Source organism: Sturnira hondurensis, unplaced genomic scaffold, assembly GCF_014824575.4.
Source record: "Sturnira hondurensis isolate 20B ecotype Veracruz unplaced genomic scaffold, ASM1482457v3 Scaffold0022566, whole genome shotgun sequence".
In the NCBI taxonomy this organism is placed as follows: Eukaryota; Metazoa; Chordata; class Mammalia; order Chiroptera; family Phyllostomidae; genus Sturnira; species Sturnira hondurensis.
Window position 1 is genome coordinate 2,377,193 of NW_028095197.1, and position 27,396 is coordinate 2,404,588.

Below are 27,396 nucleotides of genomic sequence, written 5' to 3' on the forward strand. Positions count from 1 at the left end.
CAGGAGGAAAAGAGGAAGAGCAAGAAATTAAAAATTTATTGGAAAACATGATGAAGGAGAACTTCCCCAATCTGGCAAAGGAAATAGACTTCCAGGGAGTCCAGGAAGCTCAGAGAGTCCCAAAGAAGTTGGACCCAAAAAGAAACACACCAAGGCACATCACAATTCCATTACCCAAGATTAAAGATAAAGAGAGAACCCTAGAAGCAGCAAGACAAAAGGAGACAGCTACCTACAAAGGAGTTCCCATCAGACTGTTGGCTGATTTCTCAAAAGAGACCTTACAGGCAATAGGGAGCTGGAAAGAAGTATTCCAAGTCATGAATGGCAAGGACCTACATCCAACATTGCTCTATCCAGCAAAGCTTTCATTTAGAATGGAAGTGAAGGTAAAGCGCTTCCCAGATAAGGTCAGATTCAAGTTCATCATCACCAAGCCCTTATTCTATGAAATGATAAAGGGGCTTATCTAAGAAAAAGAAGATCAAAAATATAAACAGTAAAATGATAACAAACTCACAGTTATTAACAACCACACCTAAAACAAAAACAAAAACAGACTAAGCAAACAACTAGAACAGGAAGAGAATCACAGAAATGGAAATCACATGGAGGGTTGTCAGCAGGGGAGTGGGAGGGGGAGGGAAGGGGAAAGGTACAGAAAATAAATAGCATAAATGGTAGGTATAAAACGGACAGAGGGAAGTTAAGAATAGTATAAGAAATGTAGAAGCCAAAGAACTTATATATATGACCCATGGACATGAACTAAAGGGGGGGGGTGTGGGTGGGAGGGGGTACGCAGGGTGGAGGGGAATAAACGGGGGGATGGGACAACTGTAATAGCATAATAAATAAAATATAGTTTCAAAAAACAGGGCAGTAATTGTTTTTCTTGAAATAATAATTTTGAAAAAGAGCTCAGAGGAGGGCTAAGAGCTACAAGCATCCAAGGAATAGCAATGGTAACAGACTATGAAAATTAGTTTGTCAGAGAGGCACATTAGAAACTGCAAAGAGATTCTCTTAGAAAGAGATTCTCAATAGAATAGAAAAATGCAAAGAATTAAAAAGAGAAAAAAAAGGAGAGAAATATAATAACCATAGCAGACAAAGGAGAACCAGTACATGAATAATTGACCTCCCTGATACACTAAGCCAAAGGCTTTTATGAAGGCTGACACCAGATCATAAGAATAGAGGGAAATGAAATATATGCTTTATTTCATATGTTTTATGTTTTCATAGAATAAATTCTATATATAAAAAGGGCACATTGAATTCCAAGAAAAATTTGATACAAAGATCAATAATTAGAAATATCCTGGTATGTTCTACTTTAGACATTAAGAGTTCTTTGGGCATTTAGCTTGCTCCTTCACCATCACCATCACCATCACAACACTACAAAAGAAAGTCAACTATTTATACACAAAGTTTAAAAAATTTCTCTTGTACATGAACAAAAAGGAAACATATAAATCACTTAAGGTATTTCAAAACCTTTTTCACATTCTTTTGTGTGTGCGTATGTGTGTGTGAATTCAATCATTAGTGTTTGTATTTTCTCACACAAAGTGGTCTTTATGGTATGAAGACCATTAGTAATAAGCACTTCATTAAAGAGCACCCATCATTGTCTCTGGAACTTTCTTCTGAGACAGGTTAAGTCTCAGAACCCATTAAGGAAGCAAGGTTGATGCTGATGATTTCCTGGTCAGTGGAAGCATCAATAGAATGTTTTCAGATCTCAGCCAGGACCTAACATTTCTTCCTCAAATGATCCTTATGTGGTTTTTTGATTGAAATGTAGGATCATTTTCCAGTCTTGTTACTATGAATGTAACTAAATTTGCATGTGAATGAGCTTACAGTTATGCCCTATAACAGGTTGACTCCTTGAAGGGAGTTGTGGATATTATGCATCCATGTGGTTTATCGTATTATTTCTTAAAAATATTCACTATCTCTCCCTATGACAGGATAATTCACTTATGGCCATTTTCATCAGGTTTGTCCTGTGATTAGTTTTGGATAATAGACTGTAGTACAAGTGAAAGGTGGCTTCCCAGCAGAAATTATAAGAGCCATCATGTGGTCCCCGCCTTTCTTCTTCCCTTTCTCATAAGACCAACATTCCCCACATAGGGCCTGCCCCTTTAGCCAGGGTCTTGGGAATGAAAACAACATAGAGTACAGCCAAAATTGACCCTAATAAACTTATGTGAATTAAAATAAACTTGTAAGCCACCAAGATTTTTGGCTTATTTGTTACTGCAGACTAGTTTAGGTTAAGCTTACTGATATAATCCCCTAAACACATGGAATTTAACTTAGTTTTAGAACAGTCTAAATGCTCCCCTGAAGGACTCTTGATTTCTGCAAGACTTCCTGAGGGCAGGCAATGAGTAGGTGACTCATGATTGGTCCTCCTCCATGTGAGATTCATGTTCAGGCTATTTCAGTTCAACCAGGGTGAATGCAGAATGATCTCACCTGAGATGCTGAGATGTTTTTAAACCAAGCCACTCTGGACTACTTTGAGACTTGAACTAAGTGGGTGTGGCTGAGTCATAGCACAATTTTTGTGAGCTGCCATTGATACCTGTATTTTGGTTACATGTACTGAAATTCCGAAGTTATTAAAAGTTTTTGGGACTGGAGTCAACATGTTACTTCAGAATGCTATATGAATTCTCAATGCTGAAGGGGCTGGGGATGGGAAGATTTCTTAGATCTGAAGGAAGATGCTGTCGATTCAAAGGGTTCACTCCTGTTTTTCTTCTTTCCACTTAACACTGATTCTGTGATGGAAGTATCAGATGGAAGTAAGAATAGCTTTTATTTTCACTCCAAAGTAGAAAATTCAGCACCTGTGGTTAGGGTTCTGTTGGGGAAGTGACTGAACTCAAACTGTGTTAGGGATCCAACTGCAGTTCAGTGCTGATGGACTCAACAATTGGCAGCAGTTCTTCAGAGAATACAGGCTGTGGTTTCCTCCTGGGATGACCCTGCCAGGACCATTGGCGACAGTGCTAATGGAAAGTGGAATGAAACAGTTAGCTGCGCCTTAGAAGACAAAAAGAGTAGATACACAAAAGATGAGAACAGAAGCCCCAGAGAATTAAATTTGAGCCTTAATTCCTATATGGCCTCAAGGACTTCTCCTATTTCCTCCAGAGTAAACAAAGAAAGGATCAAATCAATCCTTATAGACCACTTGCGTATTAAAAAGGACAGATGGGTCAGCACATTAATCTTGTAAATAGGAACTATAAGGGTGAGGATGGCTGGCCTGGGTCACTGGTGTCCCGTCCTCCATTCTGCCCAGGACCATGTTGTCAGGACACCCTGCATTGCTTGATCTTCAAAGGGAGGCAGAATCTAGTAACTAATACTTGGGTACTAGTTAGGGCATGGGTTCTGTAGCAGAAAGACCAATTTTTCTTGGGTCTTTCTGTCTTGATTGTGCATGTACTCATTCTGCTTAAGTAAGTGACAGCTTCTCCAAGCCCCAATTCTATCCAATGCTTAACCAACCAAGAGTGCCTAACTTAAACAGTGGTCTCAAAGTTCAAGTGAGCTAATTCACACACAGTGCCTAGTACGCAGCTGGGGGCATATAAAATGCTTGAGCAGCACTGGCTAGTGTGTGGTTCCTAGTCTTAGCTGAGAAGAGCCAAAGAATTGCCACACACATTCTTATATTTAGATGAAGTAAGAGTTAGGAAGTTATAAAAACAAGTAGATGGGGTCTTTAGTGGATATTAAAAAGTTATCAAGAATACAGTACCTGCTCAGTAGACTCTGGCAACAAGATACTACATTGGTGGTGTTTCTAGGTAAACTGGAGTTGAAGACATTCTCTAAAATGTGATGGCAGTTGACATCCACAGGAGTGCCAGAGAGAATGCCTGGGAGTGGAACAGAATGCCATTCAGTATATTAATTACCGAAGTCCCTGAACTCTCCTCTGTTCTTAGCTTCATCAGCATGCCTCACACATTTCACTTTACAACATGCTTGAAGGCAGCACTGCCTCTCAGCTTTCGGTAGCAGCAGAAGCTGGGTATACACGTGGGAGGAACTGGCCCCCTGAAAGCTGCCTTCCTGTGAGGGAGACAGGATGCAAAGGAGGGGATGCGTTACCTGCGATGCAGGCTGTCAGGAAGCAGGCTATGGTCCCTGAAATCAGAGCTCTCACTGCCCCTGAGATGATGTCATGCTTTCTGGAAGGAGCCATGGATGCTGGGAAACATGAAAGCAAGCATGAGAGATTAATGTCGAGGTTATTGATTAGAATTCCAAACTCTCAGCCTCTGAGAATCATTCTGGGGCTGGAGAGTCAAGTAAACTAACTTTAAAAAAAAAGCTTAGTGGGGAAGCTTTTTTTTTTTTAAGTGGGAATCTTAGTTCAAGATCCAAAAGCTTAGTGATGAGCTCCACATCAGGAGAAGTTCTCTAGTGTGTAAGGAAGGGAAGAAGTTTGTCCAAAGAAAAAAGTCCCCAGTTTCATCTAGAAGGCTCCTGGTATGTTGCGGGCATGGCAAGACAAATGCGTTGCAAGGATGGATTCCAAATATTTGCAGCCCATTCATCAGCATCTACTTCTATGCCCATGGCAGACACAGAATGTAATCACAGCATTTTCCCACTGAACTGCTGCTGGACCTCAGAATCTTTCTCCGGGGAACCATTGTAAATCTCTGGGAACTGGCATGCAAAATGAAACACAGGTGTGATCCCTGGGTAGAGAAGCACCTGCGCATTGGAGCAAATTCATGCTCATGTGGTTTTGGTATATATAGGGAAAGCTTTGGGTTGGCCAAAAAGTTGTTTTTTTTCCCCCCCCGTATGATGGCTCTAGTAGTGCTTAGTTGTCTTTAACTCCTTTGTCAGATTGTCTTGTGACAGCTGTCAAATCAGCGTGCATTAAAAAAACACTTACCAAAATTGGTAAATTTTTGCATAGCCATTTTAATATTGAAGATGGAAGAAAATAAGCAACATTTTTGGCATATTACACTTGATTATTTCAAGAAAGGTAAAAACTCAACTAACTGCAAAAAAGATTTGTGCACTGTGTGGAGAAGGTGCCGTGACTGATCAAGCATGTCAAAAGTGGTTTGTGAGGTTTCGTGCCGGAGATTGCTTGCTGGATGATGCTCCATATTTGGGTGGACCAGTAGAAATTGATAGTGATCACATCAAGACATTAATTGAGAACAATCAAGATTATACCATATGGGAGATAGCCAGCACACTAAAAATATTCAAACCAATGAAGTTATTGGTGAAAATGAAAAATGTGTTATTTATTTTATTGAAAAAAAAACTAAATAGATTTTTTGACCAACCTAATACATTGCAGAGCGGGGACAAAAAGTAGACCCCAAAGCATTTTTCGTTGTTGCAGGACATTTTCCCCTGCTGACAGGACAGGAATAATGTTGCAGAGCAAAATGGAGATCAAGATGGACAACATCACATCTGGTGTTGAAAAATATTCTTTGTACTTACTGAGTGCGCCAATCACGATTCCTAGGGAACTGATATTGGCAAAGCCACAGAGAGCATAAACAGCAATGGTCTCTGAGCGAATCTGTAAATAAGCATAAACACACAAATGTATATACATGGTGTGACCCAGTTCATAAATCCGACATCCTAACCAGGCCTCTTATTGTTACTACGGAAACAGTATTGACATGTAAATGTACAGTGCATGGTGTCCAAGACTTGTTGCTTCCTAGGCTTTTTTCCCCATCTCCCCCTGAATTTTGAGGGAGGGAAAGGGGCTGTGTGGATTCAGAGACGCTCTACAAAGGACTTGGGGCTGGTTGTCTTGGCCTCTCTACAGGTTGCTCCTTTGTGCTCAATGGCAACTTCAAATATTCAATATGACCTTGTCACCTGTTATAATGTGCCAGGCCCAGTGCTAGCTGCTGAAGATACAAATTGGTCCCAGAAAATATTTATATGACATTTACTTGACAAAGAACTTATTCAAGAAGTATGAAGAACTATAATAACTCAATGGTAAGAGGACAAGCACCCAATTAAAACAGATAAAGAGATTTCACAAAAGATACGAAAATGGCCAATAAGCACATTGGGAGGCTGTTCGACATCATTACTCACCAGGATATGCAAATAAAAACAATGAGATATCACTACACATCCATTTAAATGGCTAAAAAAGACAGACATTAGCAAGCATTGGTGAGGATCTGGAGCAATTGGAACTCTTGTACACTGTTGGAAGCTAACTTAGCTTGTTCGTAAAATACCAACATGCTTAGCAATTTCTTATCAAGTTAACATACACTGCCTGTATGACCCAGCAATCCCTCTTCTAGGAATTTTCCCAGGATAAATAAACACATACACCTACAAGAAAATTGTACATGAGTATTCACAGTAGCCCCAAGCTGGAAACAACCGAAATGTCCTTCAACAGGCAAATAGACAAATTGTGCATATCCATAAAATAGAATACTATTCTTCAATAAAAAGGAAAACAACTAGTATATGCAACAACATGAATGCTAAGTAATGCATTGATATGAAATGCTAGAATAAACAAATGTCATCTACAGTGAAAGAAAAATCATTGGCTTCCTGGGACTGGGGAGGAGGGCTGTTGCCTGCGCTGGGGTGTGAGTGAAATTTTCTAGGTGTGAAGGAAATGTTCTGTGTCAACATTGTGGACATGGTTACACAGGTGACACATTTGTCAAAACTCATGTACACTGAAAAAGGGCTCTATTTTGTATGCAAACTATATTTCGGTAAAAAGAATAAACATTAAAATGAGTTAGACAGTAAAAAAGAAGCTCACAGCTACCACGGGAGGTCCTTTCAGCATGGCTGCCGTGTGTGCTTGCCTTTGTTCCTCAGCTCTGACTGTCCCACGGGAGTGTTAGGTGCCCACGCAGCAGTGAGAGAATTCAGTCCTCACAGGGCAGGGAGATGAGGGAAGGTGAATTCGTACAACCATGAACATGGCCCTCTGCCTCTATTCAGATAGTGAAGAGGTGCTGCTCAGGCCCAGTAATTCTTTCTCAGGTTGAGGGACTGATTATAGGAGGCTCAGAAGATTCAGTGGACTTGGCTGTTCACCAGAGGCACACCCAGTCTGGTAAATGCACCCACACAATTGAGGTAATAATATTCTTTTCCAAAATCCCGAAGAATCTATGAATTGGTTCACAAAACAAACCACACCATTGCTACCTTCAAAGTTGGGGTGCGTTTTTTTTCTTTCCTGTTTTCTTTGACTGGATTTTTTTAGAAGCTCAGATTTAAGACTCAAGTCATCATGGTAAGTTTTTGTTGATTATAAGGCCCCTCTTCCTTTTCATGGTTTCTGAGAACTCTTTTGTTGACTTTCAAGCAGTGTGTGTATAGCAGGCAGGAAAAAATATTTCAAGTATTTGAGCAGCCCAGTGTTTCTGGAAAAGCTCATTCTCATCCTCTGCTTTCTCTAGTGCTTTTCATTTAGTGCAACTGGCTTCAGAAACAGGCCAGCCTATTAAGAGACCATGGGGAGGGAGATGACATCAAGCACTTGAGATTCCTCTTTCCCCTTTCTGGGGAATTATGTGGAGGAGATACACAGATGTGGCCATGGAGGGCTTTATCATAAGAGGAAAAGGAGGCTGGGATGATTGCCCTTTGCCTCTTCCCATCAATGTGCAAGGTTACATGATGGAACGAACTGCACTGTCTTGGGAAATTGAGAATAGGTCCTGTGGCTCTTCTTACATATGAGCAGTGATACTGTAGGAATAAAGAAAGTCACTGTAGCACTACTTCTGATGGCAAAAAATTGGTCATAATGTTCATCAGCAAGGAACTGGTTAAAATGAATTATAGTGTGCTTGTGCAATAGACTACTATGCCACAGATATTGATATTGAAAGGCATCTGAAATATGTCATTAAGTGCAATGAACAAGGTTAAGAATGGAGAGGCTAATAGAGAGAGGGGATGGGGATGGGGAGGCTAACTTATTTTTCCCTGTAAATCTTTTAGTGTTTTTGAATTCTGTACCATGCTATGTACTACATGTAAACAAATATGCATGGTATTACAGTTAAGGAAGAGAACATGGTGGAGCAGTCAAGAGCTCATTCTGGGTATACGGATGCTACATACATGTTCTGACCTCTTAAAAAGAGGTCAGCAGTAGGCATAATTCCATGCATTGCATTGGGGTTTTGCCTCATGAACCCAGATCATACACTCCAGTTCCATGGTACCCTTCCTGGGAGACTGTTGGGCCACTCTCACCACTTCTTAGTTGGTAAACAAGAAATTGCGGGGACTCATTCCCATTTTGTTGATTGGAAATGAGATCAGAAAAATAAAAAATGCTTTTCCCATTATGACAGAACACTTATAGAAGACATTGAGCTCATATTTCCAAATGTCCTCTGTGCACCTGCCTCTGGTTGGCCCATCCCCAACCCAAATCAGCCCTACTGTTCTTTTCTCTATCCTCTTAATAGCCTGTTCACAAACCTGCTTAGCATTGCCAGAACTGGGAGCTTACTTTGCCCATTAGCAAAACCACTTTCTCCTGGCAGCCAGCAGCTGGGGATGAAAGACATTTCACTTAATCTAGGCAATTTTTTCTTTTGGCAGGGAAACTAGCCGGTTAGTGGTGGCATCTAAACAATGAGGATATTAGGCCAAACTCCACTGTGTTGTCAGTTGAAGAATGAACATTTGAGAAGAGGAGACCTAGAGAACCACTGCTCATGTCAGCCCCTGACCATAAAATCAAGTCAGTACTCTCCTGGAGTTTGCTGTTACGTGTGTGTGTGATATGTGGCAGTAAATTTGCATGTCTGGTCTTTGGGAGGCTGGGAGAGATGGCAGTGTTCAGAGGCGGGCAGTCTGTCTCCATTAGAACCTTGGGCAGCATGCTTTTCCTCCCTCTTCCTCTTAAAGCCTAACATATACCTAGGACATTAATTCCAACTGGATTGTTTCAATGAGTAGTGGTCAGAAACGTTCACCATTTCCCTAAGAGCATTCATGTATGACAATTCTGTTCTTTAGAGAAGTAAAAGTCAGGGACTCAACTGTAAATACAGACTGAATAATGGCCTCACCTGTGCTCTCTTATCCCATCTAGGCCCAAGCAGACACAAGCATTTCCTTGCAGTCTAGTGATCTGAAGTCCTGACATAGTTTTGGGGTGCTTGTCTCAGAGGCTCACCCACAGACCCTTACGTGTTCTTCTCTTATCCACTTGGAGAGTGGAGTGGAGACTATGTCTCACTATTTCTTTAAGATGCCCAGGCACTATGTTGCATTTAAGCGGTTTCTCAGAGTTCATAAAATTGCTTAGGCTGAAAGGAAGAGGCCTGCATGATCATTAGACTATGAGACCCATTAGGGCTTAGGCCTCATCACTTGTTCAGTGTTGTAGCCTCAGTACCTCAGTATGCTGTACACAGATGGTATTCAATAAATATTTGTTGATTTATTGATTCCAGTCCTAGCTCATATGACTCCGGGTTTGGATCCATAGTGCTCAAAAGTAATCCTTACCATAATGGTAAGGATTAGTTGTGTTTCTATTCATGTATGCACATGTATACGCACAAACAAACTGATTAGTTCAACATAACTGAAAACTATGAGGTGCCAAGTATACCATGAGCTCCATGAGACCAGAGATTTGGGTCTGGTTTGTTCTCTGGTGTATCCCAAGTGACTGTCCTGCTGTCTGACATGCGGAGGCACCAGTAACTATCTGATGCATGTGTGTATGTGATGAAAACATGTACTGACAATCAAAATATTTACTCACCGATATATATTGCTGCACACCATTCACAAACTTGGGTCCGGCCTCTTTCCTTAAATTGATCATTTTGGAGAGACGCTCATAAGCTACAAATTCATTGAAGAATGTCTTATAACCTAAGAGTTTGGCGACCATAAAGCTGTCCTGCCAGTCCACTCCCATCATGAAGGAAAGGGGCATAAAGATGTAGGAGCATATTAGCTACGAAAAACCAAAAATAGATATTTTATTAGAGTAGGGATTAGCTTCTGTCTCATCCTTGTGATAAGACTGTTCCTGCCCTTTCTGCATTTCTAGGAGGCGTAGAAATCCCTTCACACACTCTTGCCTAATGGAATCAAGGTTGGAATTGGTCATTTGAGATAATCTGGATTCTTGGGATGGGGTCAGGAGAGAATGACTGAATATTGGGAGGAGGAGGGTGATAAGGGACAGAGAAGGGGGTGGGAAGATGAGGACCACACGGGTCAGTGTGCACACTGGGTGAGAGTGCACCATAAGTAGTTAGGGAAGGCTGTTCACAAACCTATTTTGTTTTTAATAAAAGACAGGCAGAAGTAAAATGGAGGAGAAACATGGTAGAATTATACCTCAAAACTCAGTTGTGGGTAGTCCAGCATGTTTCCAAACCAGGACAGGGCTGAGTTCACAAAAGACAGCAGGGCTATAAAGGCGATCAGATTCACGGCGATGTTTGCCACCAGGGAGATGGATGAGGAGGCTCCCTGCATTGCGGCTTCTAGGAGATTCCTCGAACCACTTTATCAAAAAAGAGCAACCTTAGAATTACCAAGGAGTTGTCAGCAGATGGATAGCGCATGCATGGAAATGGCCAATTCAGAGGTCTCCTGGATGGAGAGACCAACTCTCAGCCCCTTGCCTGAGTCAAAATACTCACCTGAATTCTATGAAATAGTGATAGGCATTTGTAACTGTTGAGTGTAGGTGATGGGTATCTGTTATATAGGTACTACTCTTTTAATATGGGGTCATTGATAATTGAAAAGTTAGAAAAAGAAAAATATATTATATTTAATTAAAAATAGCTATCAGAGAATATTTATACACTATCCACAGTATAAGAATGAACAATTCAAGGAAGGCCTGAATAACCTCATTTCAGAAACAGGACGTCACCATCACCTTTGAGTCTCACCCTGTGCCCCTCAGAGCTCTTTCTTAGCCTCATCCTCTTCTCTTGAATCTCAGAAGTGCCTGGCTGCCTTAAAATGTGCTTATATTCCCTTTCTTTTCAATTTCCCTGATTGAATCTCTAAATAATATGTGTATCCCTGTGTATCCCTGTCTGTATCCCTAAATCATGTATGACATAGATTTGCACATTTGCTAACTTCATAAGTGGAATCACCATATTTACATATACAGCTGACCACCTGCTTTTCACTCATGGTTAGGACTTTACCCACATACAAAGAAGGGATGAATCCAAAATCATGTTGGTTGATTAATTCTGTGATTTCATGAAACACTTTTGACCATCCTAAATCCCTTAGTCTTTTCTACCCTTTTTTCTTTTGCACAGAGCCAAAGAAAATGAACCAACGAGGGGCTAAGGATAGTTATCGCACCATCTCATCCTTATTATGTGAGAAACTTCTAGAAATGGTTACCCTGTGACTTTCCAGTGGTCTTAAACCAAAGCTCAGTGCACACTATACTATATTTAAGGTGAAATATCTACATTGACCAGTCAAGGAAATGTATTGACATTAAGGTAATCAGAAAGGTTTTCCTTCAGTGTTGAAATAAGATTTTTCTGGGGGAAGTCTAAATAGTTGCTGGGAAATTAAATTCAGCTTACCGCCATAACTCACTGTGCTGATTAACACATTTTTGCTGCACTCTGCCCTCTGACCTGTGTCATCATTAACTAGGTGAACATGTTTGCCTTACCCATTTTCCATAAGTGAACATGAACACTTACGTATTTTCCATTTTCATGGCATTCTTGAGGGTTACTTTAGGTGTTTCTGTCTCAGGCCAAAAGAGTTTGGCAACAGCCAGTGATGCAGGTGCTGACATAACTGAAGCTGTTAACAAGTGGGTGGGTGAAACCTGTGATTTCAGGAGAAAAAAAAGCCAACTTAGGTAGTGCTTTTCTGTTGTGTTAAGAATGAATGACTAACAAGGGAAGAGATGGGCAGGAACCACTTCTGTGCCAGAAAACAATGTTTCTTTGGAGGCTTGGAAGAGCTCACTTAGCCAAGTCAGCATTGCCTTGAGAGTCGGAGGGAGAAGGGAGGAATCTGGGTTAATTAATCATATCTTTGGGGAGAAGCACAGAACTAGTTAGACCGTTTTGGAAGAGCACACTATTCTTGTGCTGTGGGAACTTTCAGAGAAGACTCTTCTACCTCTTTGCTGTCCTTTTGGATGTTCAGATAGTCCCTAACGTCCACACTTAATTACGTCATCAATTTAGGGGACGTCTAGGGGTGCAGGCATGGACACACCCCTCTCCACGTTTCTTCTGCTCTCCTAAAATCCTTTGTGTCTTTACATTATATTCATTTATCCAGAGTCCCTTTAATCTGTAAGCTATTTCTGTTTTCCACATTGCCTGTCTTAAACTCTTTCCCTCCCCTCTCTCCCTAATGCCCTTATTGTTTCTGGATTCTCATCTGCTATAGTTTCAGAATTCTAGATTTAGCACCTCTCTCCCTATTCCCATCTGGGGATCTGCTCTTCCTGAAATCTCCTTGCCCCTTTTTTCTTCCCTGTTTTTACTGATTGGCTTTGTGAGGCCCAGATGAAGTACTGGAATAAAAAATGCCTATCTTGTAAGAATTCCTAATCACTGCACCACTGTGCTGTTCCATTTCTTCACTGGTGGTTGCATCTGTGTGCAGCTTGTAAGCTCTGTGCTCAGGGCAAATGCACCAGTATCACAACATTCTCCAGTCCCATACTACAGGCCACCAGCTCTCACACTGGGCTGTACATTGGAATCTGGGAGTGTTTTTTCTTTTTCTTTTTCTTGTTGTTTGAGTACAATTGCTTCCATTTTCCCGCCACCACTTTCCTCCTCTCCACCCACTCCTAGGAATCTGGGGAGTTTTAAAAAAATATGTTTATGTCCTGGTCTCATTGCATGAAACTCTGGTTTAATTAATCTGGGTTCTGGGCTTGGGCACGAGGACGTCTAAAAGCTCCCAGGTGATTCCAACGTACAGCAAGGTTTGAGAAGCACTGTTCTAGGCCAGGGGGCAGACAGCATTTTCTATAAAGGGTGAGGGAGAAAATATTTTTGACTTTGGAGGACACAACTATTCAACTCTGTAGCATGAAAACTGCAATGGAGAAACAAATGAGAGTAGCTGGTTTCCAATAAAACTTCAGTTACCAAAAAAGGGAGTGGTCTCGATTTGGCCCATGGGCCCTGGTTCGCAGCCCCAGTCTAGGTTGCCCTTACTGATGTCAGTAACAGTTTTATTTATTTATTTTTATCAAATTTATATTTTCAGCTAAAGTAACCTCATAATATAACTTCCATTCTGTTACAGTTTGGATATAATTCACACTTAGGTGGCAAGGCTATGAGAGTGAGGCTCCCAAAATGTCACTCCATTCAAATGCCAAAGAAACTGTGATCAATGATCCAGCCAAAAAGACACTCTTTTGGCCTCCTTGTCCAGTAGCAGTAGGGAAAAAAAGGATATAATAATAGAAAAGAAAGAAGAGGTTGTATTTTCCATACATTAACCCCCATTCTTACCCCAAAAGAAATGTATGCGCCTAACACACTTCCGGCAATGGTGGCAAACCCAGCTGTCATAATTGCGTGGAGTTCAGACTTGGTGACATATGGTAAGTAAGGCCGGACCAGCAGTGGAGACTCCGACTGGAAACAAAGAGTGACCCGATTAAATGCTCCCTTTTAAATTTTGAGAGTTTATGATGGTTTATTGAAATTTCCATTCTCAAAATGCAGTATTTCTGAGTGGACCTCAGACCAGCTCTGTCAGCATTGCCTGGGAACTCCATAGACATGAAAATCCTCAGGCTTACCGAATCAGAAACTATGGGGGGGAGGGGGCAGGTCCAGCAACCTGTTTTAACCAGCCCTCCAGGTGGTAGTGATGCATGCTCAAGTTTGAGGACCCCCACCATAGATGTCTGGGTATTGAACTCTAGATCAGCGCACTTATGGTATAGAGTCATGTGTTAGGTTTGCAAAGTTTGCAAGGCCAATGCACATAAGGCCCTCCACCCAGCCTAAGATTGGATTTGGATGGCTGCCTATACTTTTCTAAGGTGGGAACATCACTGGCCAAGTAACTTCACCCAGTGGCCTTGCCTTGTGAATTGTGATTCCCAAGCCTCTGTGACTTCCTATCTTCCAGCTTCATTTGACAGACCCTAAATCTCTTTGCTGATACCCCAGGGAAATAGAGACACAAGTCTAAACAAGGACAGGGGCCTACAGGCCCTTTTCACATGGAGACAAAGACCCTCTCTTCCTCCTGGGTGGAAAGAAATGGAGAAGATGTAGTTGTAAAGGCTTGAGTCCCATTAAGAAGGGCTGGCTTCCTGCAGCATGGGGTTCTCCATACATAATAGCTGTATTTTGAGCATATTTAGTATCAAATTGAACACCACAGAAGCATGCGTGCAATTTCACAATTTCCCCTCATTATTTCTAATTGTTCTATAAGATTGAATGTTCTATAAGATTGAACGAGCTTCAGTTGATGGTCTAAATTGAAACTCAGTACATGAGTTCTCTTACCCTGTAGGTAGGAGTAATCAACACAAGATGGTGCCCTAATTAGTTCTAAGAGGTTTTATAACTATAATTATAATAATTTCAACTTCAAGGAAGGATTATGGGCCCCTCACTAAAGACTATGCTCCAGGCTAGCAAGCTGGGCTTATCAATAAGAAGGCCCAGCTTTCCTAGCATAGCTGTGAGCCTAGGATTTTCGGCCATGTGTTTTTCAGGCTGACTTGATTTTTTGCTTCAGATCCAATTTCCTTGGGCAGCAATGAGAGCAAGCATTCATACTTGGTTTCTGTGGTGCATGATGCCATTCTTCCTGAAGTTACATATCCTGAGCGATAAGACGGATCATTACTATTTCTTACTTATCCACCTCTTAAGAATGCTGCTGTTTTAAGAGATAAAACTTGGCATCTTTTTTCCCCCCTTAAATGGACTTTAGGCAAAAGAACATTTATCCATGTGATGTGTCAGGGAGATAAACATGCTTTTGTTCATCATCATTTTTCTTCAGGTTCAGCAAAGACAGACTGTTGGCCAGCTCAGAAAAGTGAGAACGAGCTCAAGTATTCATACAGGTGCATGGTTGTTGGTTGAGAGCCTTTCTTGGACTCTGTCATTACAGTGAGCATTATACTACAGAACGTGAAGCTGCCTGTGTGTGTTTGCAGTTTCAAGATAAATGGTGAACTCCATTTAGGTGGACGAGCTGCTAGCCTCTGAAGGGTGAGCCAGAAACCTCAACAGTTCAATCAGTTTAGAAAAGATTTATTGTGAATCTATACACGAGAAGTTCAATGCTTTCATAAAGTGATTCAGTCTTTCTTCCCGTCCATAACTTTTGAGAACTTAAGTCCCGCATTAGTGCACCGAGACTCTCGGAAGGCATCTTAATCTCAGTCTCTCTCTCTCTCTTTTGCTCTCATGTTTTTTTCTTTCTTTGGAATCCCGGACATTGTCAATATGGAACATTCCTTATTTTGACACACTCATACTAAAAGAAATAACAGCCATTTTTAAATTCCACTTTCTGGGAAGAATATCCATTTGAACAGGTGTTTTGTTTAAGTTTTTAATATTGCAACGTACCTGTCCGATGAATATATTGCCAGCAGCAACTACAGATTCAATAGGAGATGATCCCATAGTAACTAGCATTATCCAGCCAACCTAAACAGGAAAAGTCAATGAATAACTACTTGTACATACACAAACCTTCAAAGTAGGGATACAAGTCTTTAAACTGGAGGGAAGCGCTGCGACCTTCAACAATTGCCGGCAGGCAGTGATGGTGCTACATGTGGGTATATCATATCTAGTCCACAGAATAAGCTGATCAAAACCTCCTATTTGAGTTTAATGTCTGAGTTGTCATAGATACTTTGAACATTATGCAAATGAATTTTGTTGAAATATTATAAACAGAATATACAGGTTTGCTGTGTTTCAAGCACTGGGTTAAGCCTGAGTAATGCATTTGATCCTTTTAGTAACACTTTGCAGGAGGCCTTATAATTATGCCCATTTTATAGAAGAGGAAACTGAGGCACAGAATAGTTTAGTTGTTTTGTCAAAGATCATGCAGCTATTAAGTAGTGCCATGTAGTTGAGGTTTGGCCTTTTCCACTAAAGTGAGCACCACTTATGGTCCCGCTTTTGTACTGGTCCTTCCAACCAGAGCCTGTGGGGCCCACCTCAGGATGAGGACTTCCAATTGCATTTTCTGTCTAGACATGAGCACAGTAATTCTGAATGTTTAAATCGACAATTAGATCATTATGGGCCCTGGCACTCCTGCGGGAATTCTGAATTCTGCTGGCATTTCTTGATCTATTTTGCTTACTTACAGGGATCAAAGGAGGACTGTGACTGTGCCCAGGCCCTGTGTGTACCACCTCATGCTCATGCGCATTCACACTAGGTTGCAAACTTCCTGGCTTTTTGCTCTAACATACAGAGTATAAGACTGACAATTTCTGGGGCAGCGGGAATAAGATTAACCTTCCATACTTAAAAAAATTTTCATATGCTTATAAAACTCCCCCAGGAGGAAAAAAAAAACAAATAGTGTTCCCTTTCCCTCTTTTTGCTTTGATTCTCTAGCATCTCCTAGACCAGGAACGCCCACATTTGTGGCCTCCTCTCACAGAGTGACTCTGTGTAAGGCACCGGGTAGACAGCTTTCCCCGGCAGGCATCTGATCCAGGGGAGTCAAGTCTTTGGCTTAAAGAAGGAATTGCTAGTAGAAGTCCCTGAGATGAAATTCCCTCTATAGAAGCATGTAGGACTTTGGCATTTCAATCTAATAACTGGGGTGGCAGTGGTGGGTCTTGGTACAAAGAGGGAAGTACTTGGAAAAACCTGGATAAAAGGCATGAGAGATTGGTCCCTGAAATAATGCAGCTCTGCAGCCGTCACCGGATCCCTTGCAGTCCCAGTACCTTTCTAATGATCCACTGCATCAGTCTGAGGTGGTAGAGCATGGACATTACAGTGCTGAAGAAAACCACGATGGGCAGGATCTGGCGGTGGGGTGGGGATGAAAGTGGTGGCTGGTTAATGCGGTCCCCAGTACTATGAGTAAGTTTCACATCAGTCCCCTTTCTGCCCTCCCTCTGACCCATTCCCCTTTGAGACATAACAAGACTAGAAACTCCCCTTGAACTAAGAACTGGTTTTATTAGGCAGCTTCCCCACTGACTGTCTCTTAGTCTAGTTTGCTCTGGGTAAGCTTGAGTATAATTTCACAGGCAACTTGACATTGTTCTCTCTGCTATGATGAGCTCTTCTTACTTTAGTGTCTCAGAGAAGGAATGAAGGTTTGGGGGAATTCGAACAACTAGATCAACAGACAGAGGGCTACTGGCAGATATTCTTGTTCTGCTATGAAACCATCATGGGTACCACCGCTTGCTAGCAGAGTGACCTGGGTGAGCAACCTTCAATTCTCATCCGTGGTGGCTGCCCAGATCTGATACAGCGTGGTCAGTGCTCACACACCATGCCTCTTAGGGAGTAAGCACTCGGTCATTTAGCTTTTAAACTGATGATGATTTTACCTGTAGATTTTTGAATCACTAAAATGATTAAATTGGATAAACTAGTTAACTTCTGTGTTAACCAAATGTTGACTTTTTCTAGATCCTATTTTCCTGATACTCTTTGGGCACCTTCCATGCAGCCTGTGTGTCTACAGAGAACAGCCTCTAGCCTGCAGAGCACACCCAGCTATGGTCTGCGGCCCTCTGCACCTCTTCCCCACTGCACCCCTCCAGACCCTTTGCTCCCCAGCCACATGGCCAGGGAGGGCTGCCACCAGAGGCACAAAATGACTGAAGACAATTTGTGCAAGATCTAATTTAGAAACATCTATTAATAATATATATTAAAAGACATCCTGTGCATTATTGAGAGCTCACTCATGTGCTTTTATTGCCTCTAATGGGCAGGCAGAGCCTTTCTGAAAGCTTCAGGGAGCTGGAGGAGCTCATCCCTCCAATGTTCCCACAGGGATCCACTTTGGCAGAAAGGATGGAGGCTGCTGCCCCAGGGGACGCATTCCAAAGACACTTAGATAGTCTAGGCAGCAAGTCACTTCTTCCTTGTGACTTTATTTTTCCAAGTTCTGAATCAAATTCACAATATGAACATATTTCAATCTCAATTTATACACACTTGACTTTTCAGAGCTGGCTTCGTTATCTGAGCACCAAAGCATGAACGCAACAGTTTAAAAAATCAGCAATTAAAAAAAAAAGATTCCCCATGAACAGTTGGCCTAACTGATTTTAGAGTACTTTGGAGGTAAATTTGGAATCTCTAAGTGAGCAAACAATTTAGAAGTGTAGGAACAACAACACCGCGCCGCCCACCCCCCACCCCCCAAAAAGAGCTGAAGGAAAAGCCACTTGCATATTTCTGACTCAGCACGTACTTACAGGGATTCCCCCAAAGGAAGGTGAGCTTCCTGGGGCTTGTGGGAGCCTTGGGAGGGAACATATTAGGTCTGGGCATGGGGCCAGGTTGCCTGTCTCCTATGGAATAACATTCCTCCTTTGGTTGGGAGAAGGCCCAGCCTTCAGGCCCGCCTAGGTAAAGGCTGTGCTCAAGGAAGGTTGTGGAAGATTTAGCATGGGTCTGGCTCTGGAAGAACGGAGGTGATATGGGTGAGCGGCTGTCCTGGTGTGCTTGAGACTGAGGGGTTTCCTGGACACAGAGCTGCCACCATCCTGGCCCTATTCACTGCCAGGCACCTAATGTTCTTTCTCCTGAAATCTCAGATATTATTACCCCATGTAACTTTCATAAGTATCTCAGGCAATGCTACCAGCCCTCTGCCAAAGCATTGTTTTGAATATTTCTGACTTCCTCTGATGTTTCCTTTAATACTATAGTAACGAAGTAAACTGTTTGCAGCCTGCTGGCTTCACATGCAGTTGTAAATGAAAAAGGGTAATAATATGCTATTCATCCACTACATGCCCAGCAGGTATATACTTGGTTTTTGGCTTTACCTTAAATGCAAAGAAGTGGTCTGTGAATTTCTCACCAAAGACAAACGAAGAACCAGCATCAGTGTACGCCAGGAATGTCTGAGATGAAGAAAGGAAAAGAGAAGATCGCTCTTGAGTAAAAGATTATGGCGCCTGAGGCAGCACGTACCACTCACAGGATCTACCAGGCTCTGCGGAGGGTAGGGGCCCAGCACACTTGCTGCATAGACTTGGAAAGTTAATTTTCTCAGCTTTCTCCCACTTCTGGATGGCATAAAAGTGTATTTTTGAACTATTTCTGCTTATAGATATTCTGTCATTTCTGACATTCAGTCTGACTTCAGAGCGCTCAAGAATGAGCTGGGCGTGGTTAATTGCTCCAGCAAGTCACAGATGGCACATAGGTGGCACTAGTTACCACTAGATGCAAAGAAAGCCTGTTTCTTCTCTATTTGTGGAATCATTTTAAAAGTGTGACACCCATTGGGCAGAATACAGGGGGCAATGGGGTTAGGGTGTGATGTAGTGGATGATATGGGTAAGAGACAACCATAGTATTAATAAACTAGATGGATTAACATAGTTGCATAAACAAAATTATTTGTCTAACTCATGCTACAGAATTAAAATTTGGGTCAACCAATACAGACAAATAAACTTATTTCTGATACGTCTTAAGAGTTATATCCAAATGTTAAAAGCATTATAAAAGCAAGGTGTTCATTTGAACCCAACTTACCTGAACTTGTTTGCCCAACCAATCAAAGGCCATGAATCCTGGCTCAGTCCTTAGTATTAAGAGCCCGAGGAGAAACTGTAACCCAAGTCCCCAAAAGACAGGCCTCCAGTAAACCTAAACAGAAAGAGGAAGAGATATATCTTATTAGAAAACGAACACTAACCTCAGCAACAATGCCGAAAAGATCACTATTTTCTGCCACGCAGCCTGTGACCTCCCTTTAGTGGGGGGACAAAGCAGTCACGAGCACAGAAGCCCTTGATAGAATTATACTCAAACACCTCAGAGTTGCATTCTTTCTTGCTAATCCTGAGTTTGAAACCTCCAGTCCTGGGCGAGTACGTAACTGTTATGTCATGATAAGATAACTTAGATGCAAGAGTGAGCTTCAAAGGGCCATTACAGGAGGAAGGACCTGGCCTTTCCAGCTGAGCTCTTCCTATTAGATACGTGCCATCATTTCCTTTACCTGGAAAATGGAAAGGCAGAACATGACTTCTCTGTGTGTTCAAGGTTTGTGGACCTGATGATTTGTAAGTGAATTAAATGAAATTCCACTACATTGAGGGGCTCTCATTTCACTGTGCAAGGCACCAGTTAACTCTAATGCAGACCCAGAGAGCTCGGCAGTAATGGACAACCACCTGCTTTCGTTGCTGGTGCAGAGATGAGTGGCCCGCAAAGAACTACGGGGTCAGAGATGTAGAGCACAGTGGAGACATTCACCAGAACGTGGCAAAGAGTCAAGTTTGTAGTAGGTGACTTTTTTATTCCTTGGCTCACCCTTTCAGCCAGTAAGTCTTCCAGAGTGTGCTGTGTGAATCATATATGAAAGCTTCAAAGTCTCAGAATTCTTGCCCATTTAATGGGTTACCCGTAGGCAGAATGAGAATCGAATTCCATGTGAACAAAGCTGTTTAAGAACAAAATTTTGGAGTGGAACAGCCTAAATTGCAAATGGAAATTTGATAAACTGTGGAATTTAGTGGTAGAATATTAGATTATTTGTCGGTCTGCAGAAATCTGGATCAAAATGGATGAGTGTTCTTTGTACTTGGTGTTTGTGTTCCCCAGCAGGAGGTGGGTACTTGAGCTGCAATTGGACTTGACAGGAGAAAACATCTCCCTGGTTGTGTAGCTGGAAAATTACTGAGAGTGAAAAGTGAGAGAGTAACTGTACAATCAAAGTTCTGGAAGGAAGGGCATCCTAGGCACTTAAAATATCATAGCAAGGTGGGACAAATATTGAATAACAGTTAAATTATCCCATGCTCATTAATTTGAGAAATTTATACATGAGAAATAAGAGGGAAACTCCCCCTCCAAAAGATCGATTTTGTACTTACTTTGGTTGGGTACTTGGAAAATAGAAACAGCAGGATAATGTACATAATGAGTCCCCCGAAGGACACCAGCTGCTGTTGGCCCAGTTTGGCAGTGTCAAGGGACAGCCACAAAATAACCCCCAGGATCAAGGAACTCCAAATTACCCTAAGAGAACCGGAAAAGAGGCCTTGGCGTCATTGGCTGGGCTAACTGGAAAATCGCAATCAGGCTTAAACTACGAAGCATAAAAATATTAACAAGAGTAACAAGCCCTGGCACTGAGAAGTTGTGCTTCTACAAATTGCATCAGATCTTCTTTGGTTGTGGCTATAAAGGCAGATGGCCAAAAAATTAAGCAATGTGTTTTCCTCACTTAACAACTCTTGGGCTCTTGGCTGGTTCAAGGATATATAAAGAAGTCAAGAGAAAAGATGTTTGGAGAAAGAAGTCTGGTTATTTCTCTGAAAGAGCTACTGGGTGACCTCACCTCTGTTTTGGGAGATGAGTAAGGTGTTACTTTTTAAGGGAGAACTTGAAATGTGTTCTCTGCAGTGGAGGCAACTTACCCTCAGAGCCTCAGAGAACTAAGCTGGGCTTGAGATGGGGTTCTGACTCCCTGGGGGATCTGGCAGGTGTGACAAGTCTGGTTCATGGCTTGCATGGCAAACCCAGAAAGGGTGCTGTGTTGGCATGGCATGCGCCTGGTTTACTAGGCCAAGGCTGTGTGAAGTTTCCCAGTAGGTCCCATGCGGGCCATGCTGGGAAAAACAGGTCCTGGATCCTACCCACTGGAGGGTCAGCAAGGGAGAGGAGGTCTCACAGACAAAGACAGAGGGGAAAGCTCTGAGTGGTCACCTTCAGGACACAAGGCCCTACAGGAAAAAGTTGCTTTTATTACTTTACAGGTTCTTCCTCCCAATGAGGCCAGAGCAGGAAGCCACCTCCCCAAGTAGAATGGTGCCGTATTTTGTACATTTTACCATTTAGTAGTGGTAAAATGTAGAAATTAAGGTCGTTTATAGGGACATTTGAACACATCTCTAATGAGTCATTTCCCCACTAAGCCTTGCTTTCCTCTTTGTAAAATGAAAATATTTTAACAGATTATCCTTGAGGTCATTTCTAGATGCAATATCCCATAACTGAGGAAGGCATTTCAGATTAAGTTTTTGGAGCGGTGTTGGAAAAAACTAACACCCTTCCCAAATGTAATAAGAGAACCAAATGTATTTACCACTTGAGCCAGAACCAATGGCTGTCCAGAAGTCTTCCGACAGGAGACAGGAACTCATCGACCTGAGATTCATATTTGGCCATTAAGAGATCCCAGATCACAAAGAAGATGGCCGCCACAGTGATTAAGAAAAGAGGAAGGGCTCTGCGAAAATTTAGCGCGCAGGCTGCGATCACCATAGCCAGGTAAACTGTCCAGGAAGCAAAGGCAGACAAAGAGCATCACTAACACATGCAGGCAACAGCGTCCAGCCCTGATCTGGCTCACCCAAGGACAGGTTCAAAGAACAAATCATTGGATCGAGGAGCACTCTTGGTATATTTTTTAAAAGATTTTATTTATTTATTTTATAGAAAGAGGAAAAGGGAGGGAGAAAGCGAGGGAGAGAAACATTAATTGATTGCCTCTTGCATGTTCCCCCTGTCTGGGATCCAGCCATGCAACCCAGGCTTGGGTTAAACACTGGGATGATGCCCAACCCACTGAGCCACACAGTCAGGACACTCTTGCTTTTCTTGACGTGACTAACGGCTCCTCTGATTTTAAGTCCCTAACAGTCTCATCCTGAATGCTAGGAGGACAGGGTGCTAGGTTATAAAACATTCTGAGTTCTTGAATCTTTTTTAAAAAATATATTTTATTGGTTATGGTATTACAGTTGTCCCATATCCCCCCTTCATTCCCCTCTACCCTCCACACCCTCTCCCACCCACATTCCCCCCCCCTTTAGTTCATGTCCATGTGTCATAAGTCCTTTAGCTTCTACATTTCCCATACTATTCTGGCCTTCCCACTGTCTATTTTCTCCCTACCAACTATGTTACTTACTCTCTGTACCTTCCCCCCCCCCCCGCCTCCTCCCACTCCCCTGATGCTAACCCTCCATGTCATCTCCATTTCTGTGGTTCTGTTTCTGTTTTAGTTGTTTGCTTAGTTTGTTTTTGTTTAGTTTTAGATGTAGTTCTTAATAATTGTGAGTTTGCTGTCATTTTACTATACGTGCTTTTTATCTTCTTTTTCTTAGATAAATCCCTTTAACATTTCATAGAATAAGGACTTGGTGATTATAAACTCCTTTAACTTGACCTTATCTGGGAAGCACTTCATCTGCCTTCCATTCTAAATGAAAGCTCTGCTGAATAGAGCAATGTTGGATGTAGGTCCTTGCCTTTCATGACTTGGAATACTTCTTTCCAGCCCCTTCTTGCCTGCTAGGTCTCTTTTGAGAAATTAGCTGATAGTCTGATGGGAACTTTTTGTAGGTGACTGTCTCCTTATCTCTTGCTGCTTCTAGGATTCCTCATTTTAATCTTGGGTAATGTAATTATGATGTGACTTGGTGTGTTCTTTCTTGAGTCCAACTTCTTTGAGACTGTCTGAGCTTCTTGGACTTCCTAGAAATCTATTTTCTCTGCCAGACTGGGGAAGTTCTCCTTCATCATGTTTTCCAATAAATTTTTAATTTCTTGCTCTTCCTCTTCTCCTTCTGGTACCCCTATAGTACAAATACTGGAGTGTTTAAAGATGTCCTGGAGGTTCCTAAGCCTCTCCACATTTTTTAAAATTCTTGTTTCTTCATTCTTTTCTGTTTGGTTGTTTCTTTCTTCCTTCTGGTCCACTCTATTAATTTGAGTCCAAGTTTTCTTCCCATCACTATTGGTTCCCTGTGCATTTTCCTTCGTTTCACTTAGTGTAGCCTTCATTTTTTCATCTAATTTGTGACCAAAATCAACCAGTTCTGTGAGCATCCTGATTACCAGTGCTTTGAACTATGCATCTGATAGTTTGGCTATCTCTTTGTCATGTAGTTGTATTTGCTCTGAAGCTTTGATCTGTTCTTTCATTTGGGCCGTTTTTTTGTGTCTTGTCATGCCTATTATGTATGAGGGGCAGAGCCTTAGGTGTTCACCAGGACAGGGCAACCCAGTCACTGGGTTGTGACACTGTATGTGGGGGCAGGGTTCGAAAGGGAACAATGGCGCTTGTTCTGCTCTCTGTCAGGTATCAGTCCCTTCCGCACTTACCCCAAGCAAACTGGGTCTTTCTGGTGCTGATTCCTGTGTGGGTGGGCTTGTGTATGTTCTAGGACCCTGTGAATCTCTCCAATGAACTCTCTTGTGAGGCTGGGAGTTTCTTCCAGCAGCTCAACCCCCACAGGTGTTTTCAATTGGTGTTTTGAGGTTTTATCTCCCAGCGCTGGGACGCTGGGTTGGATAGCCTTTCTTGCTCCCCGGTTTTGCCTGGTTTATCTGCATGTGAATGTGGGGTTGGCAGGTCAGCTAGCCACCTTGCACGCCATGCCCAGCTTCACAATCACTGCCTTGCTGGATCTGCCTGTTGCCACCCTGTGCCTGGGGTCCACCAACGGCCACCTGCGTGCCCAGGGTCTGCCTGCTGCCGACTTGTGAACCCAGTGCCACTGCTTTTTTTTTTTTTTTTTTGCTGCGACCCCTCTCCCCCCCTTCTACCAGTCTGGATGAGTGTGTCTATTTTAATTCCTTGGTTGCTGGACTTCCATACAGTTCAATTTTTCTGTCAATTCTGGTTGTTATTTTGTTTCTAAATTCTTGTTGTCCTTATTTTGGTTGTGCGAGGAGGCACAGTGTGTCTACCTACGCTTCCATCTTGGCCGGAAGTCCCCAAATATGAGTTCTTGAATCTTGATGCTTGACCACTGGGCCCCTCACTTGGTACGAACCATCTTTTTCTGGTGTCTAGCCAGACTCAGCAGGTGAACTTCTATCAGAGAAAGCCCAGGTGTTGAAGCCACCATTGGCAAAGAGGTACTGATTCTCCTGGTTTGCAGCTGGATTTGGCCTAAGCTTGAGAAGGAAAATCTCTAAGTGCCACAGAGTCTGTAAAGGAAAGTGGTGGGGGTGGTGAACGAGGTGGCTGCTTTTGAAGAGAGGGTACTAGGAGGAGAACCATAAGGTTTCCATTAACGGTCAGCAAACATGGTTTTGTTGTAAGGCAAATTTGGCCTGCCCCTTGTGTTTGTACGTAGCAAGTACAGCTGTATTTGTATACATGTATTTGCATTCTATAAATAAAGTCTACTGGGGACACAGCCATGTGTGTCTGTTCACTTTTGTACTCTGAGGGCAGAGATGTGTGGTTTTGATGTATGGCCTGCAAAACACCAGATGGACTAGTTCAGAGAAAACTTACAATCCTGCCGTTTCCTGTTCTGGCTATGTGAGCACCAGCAAAACCACACTACCTTTGAAAGTGTAGAACCCTGGATTAATTTCGCTGGACTTAGGTGGTAGGGTTCATGTTTTATAGATAGGAGTATTGAAATAGAAGTATTCTCCCTTTGGAGGGAGAGTATCAAAAACCCTGCTCTTCTGTGTGCTACTGACCCTTGAACAACACGGTTTGAACCTGTGGGTCCACTTATTTGTGGCTTTTTAAAACTAAATACTAGAAATGTAGATTCTCTTCTTAGTAACATTTTCTTCCCTCTAGTTTACTTTATTGCAATTATTCAGTACATAACATATACAATATACAAATATGTGTTAATCGGCTGTGGTATTGGTAAGGCTTTGGGTCGACAGTAGGCTGTTAGTAAAGTTTTGGTGGAGTCAAAACTTACACGTGGATTTTTGACTATGTGTGGTTGGGGAGTGCAGGGTGTTGCTGCTGGTAACACCTGTTTTGTTCAAGGGTCCTCTGTAGACAGTACCTCTCTGTCGGCAGGCAAGAGGAGTGGACAACCCCTTCCTAGGCCACTCCCAGCATTGTATTTACATAAAGTATTTATCAATTGCTTATATTTCCTCCTGCAATTAGATCCCCATGTTGTGATTACCACCATGTTTTTTAGTTACCTGGATTTGCTTTAACCAATTTTCAAATCCACATCGCAATAACAAAAGCACAGAGTGGGTGACCTAAATCAACCAGACAGGGAGACAATCTGGATAGGTACTCTGAGCTGAGACCTGCAATTCAGGGCATTCCTGATTTACTTCTCTCCCTGTCTGGATGATTCATGAAGTCCAGAGGAAAGGAGAATTTATATTCCTTCCACAGAAAGCTCAGTGTAATATTTGGGAGACCCTCAAAGAGAGAGACCGGCATCCCATCCCCTTTTGGTATTTACCTGCTAATAGGGTGCCCCAGATGATGCACCAAATGGTTGTTTTGTGTTTCCTATAGAAACCACAGACTGTAGCATACTTCCTTGCCAGATACCTGTAACAACATGAAAGCAAAATGTCAGGCAGAAGTAAATGCCAGTAACATGAAACAAACCGGTATATTATAGCTAGAAGAGGCTTTGTAAATAAAGCAAGCTAACTAACAAATTCATGAAGCATATGCCCCACAAAATGGAATTGGGAAGCTCATTGTGTTATAGACTCAATCCAGCCATGGCTTGGATCCACCTCTGCTGAACAGGTGTGCCAAGTGCTGAGAGACTAGCGACACAGAAAGCCTGTTCCTGGAAATAGAGTGGGAGAGGTTGATAACTTACCAAAAGCTGAAAATAATACATAGGATGAGGATGTTTTCACAGGGCCTCCATTAGCTTGTGAGCCAGAGTTATTAAATACTGATTTTTTAAAAAAGGTCCAATGAACTCTCATCCCTCTTGTTCCAGATTTTGAGTAAGGTGGTGGTTTCCTGTTCTTGCTCACTGCGCTTTTTAGTGGGAAGCTGATGGACTTCACTGAGTGCTTGAAATGTAAAGTAGGATTTTGTGGATTTGAGAGCTGTAACCAGTAGGTTGTCATATAGCTTCCTCAGAGAGTTCTAGAGTTGTTGGTGTACCTTTGTTCCTGTTCAGGGTTTTATTTTACCCACAGGATAGTGGGTAGTGTGTGAGCAATGTGTGCATGTGATCACGTCTTTGGGAAGATCGTGACCACTAGTGAGTGAGATTAGAGGGTCCACAGGGCCAGACCCACAGCCACTGTCTTCTAGTCCTCTTGAGACACCCCTGGTCCCTCTATACCTGCTCTTAATTCTGGCTTCCCTGCAGGTACCTCTTTCCGCCAGATCTAATGGAGGCCTCGCCTCCCATTGGAGGAC

General features: G+C 42.3%; 1 protein-coding gene across 1 annotated transcript in view; it reads right to left on the bottom strand.

Moving 5' to 3' along the window:
• Window positions 1-1,222: 1,222 nt before the first annotated feature.
• Window positions 1,223-27,396, bottom strand: part of SLC28A3 (solute carrier family 28 member 3) — a 57,055-nt gene continuing 30,881 nt past the window's right edge. The window contains exons 4-18 of the mRNA XM_037035700.1: window positions 26,465-26,556; window positions 22,357-22,546; window positions 21,143-21,287; window positions 19,797-19,910; window positions 19,079-19,156; window positions 17,006-17,086; window positions 15,654-15,734; window positions 13,560-13,685; window positions 11,769-11,899; window positions 10,414-10,582; window positions 9,827-10,024; window positions 5,521-5,602; window positions 4,150-4,248; window positions 3,794-3,914; window positions 1,223-3,035 (exon numbers count right to left, since the gene is read on the bottom strand). Coding sequence (XP_036891595.1) covers window positions 2,909-3,035; window positions 3,794-3,914; window positions 4,150-4,248; window positions 5,521-5,602; window positions 9,827-10,024; window positions 10,414-10,582; window positions 11,769-11,899; window positions 13,560-13,685; window positions 15,654-15,734; window positions 17,006-17,086; window positions 19,079-19,156; window positions 19,797-19,910; window positions 21,143-21,287; window positions 22,357-22,546; window positions 26,465-26,556 — 1,834 coding nt within the window. The 3' untranslated portion in view covers window positions 1,223-2,908. The remainder of the gene's footprint in view (window positions 3,036-3,793; window positions 3,915-4,149; window positions 4,249-5,520; window positions 5,603-9,826; window positions 10,025-10,413; window positions 10,583-11,768; window positions 11,900-13,559; window positions 13,686-15,653; window positions 15,735-17,005; window positions 17,087-19,078; window positions 19,157-19,796; window positions 19,911-21,142; window positions 21,288-22,356; window positions 22,547-26,464; window positions 26,557-27,396) is intronic.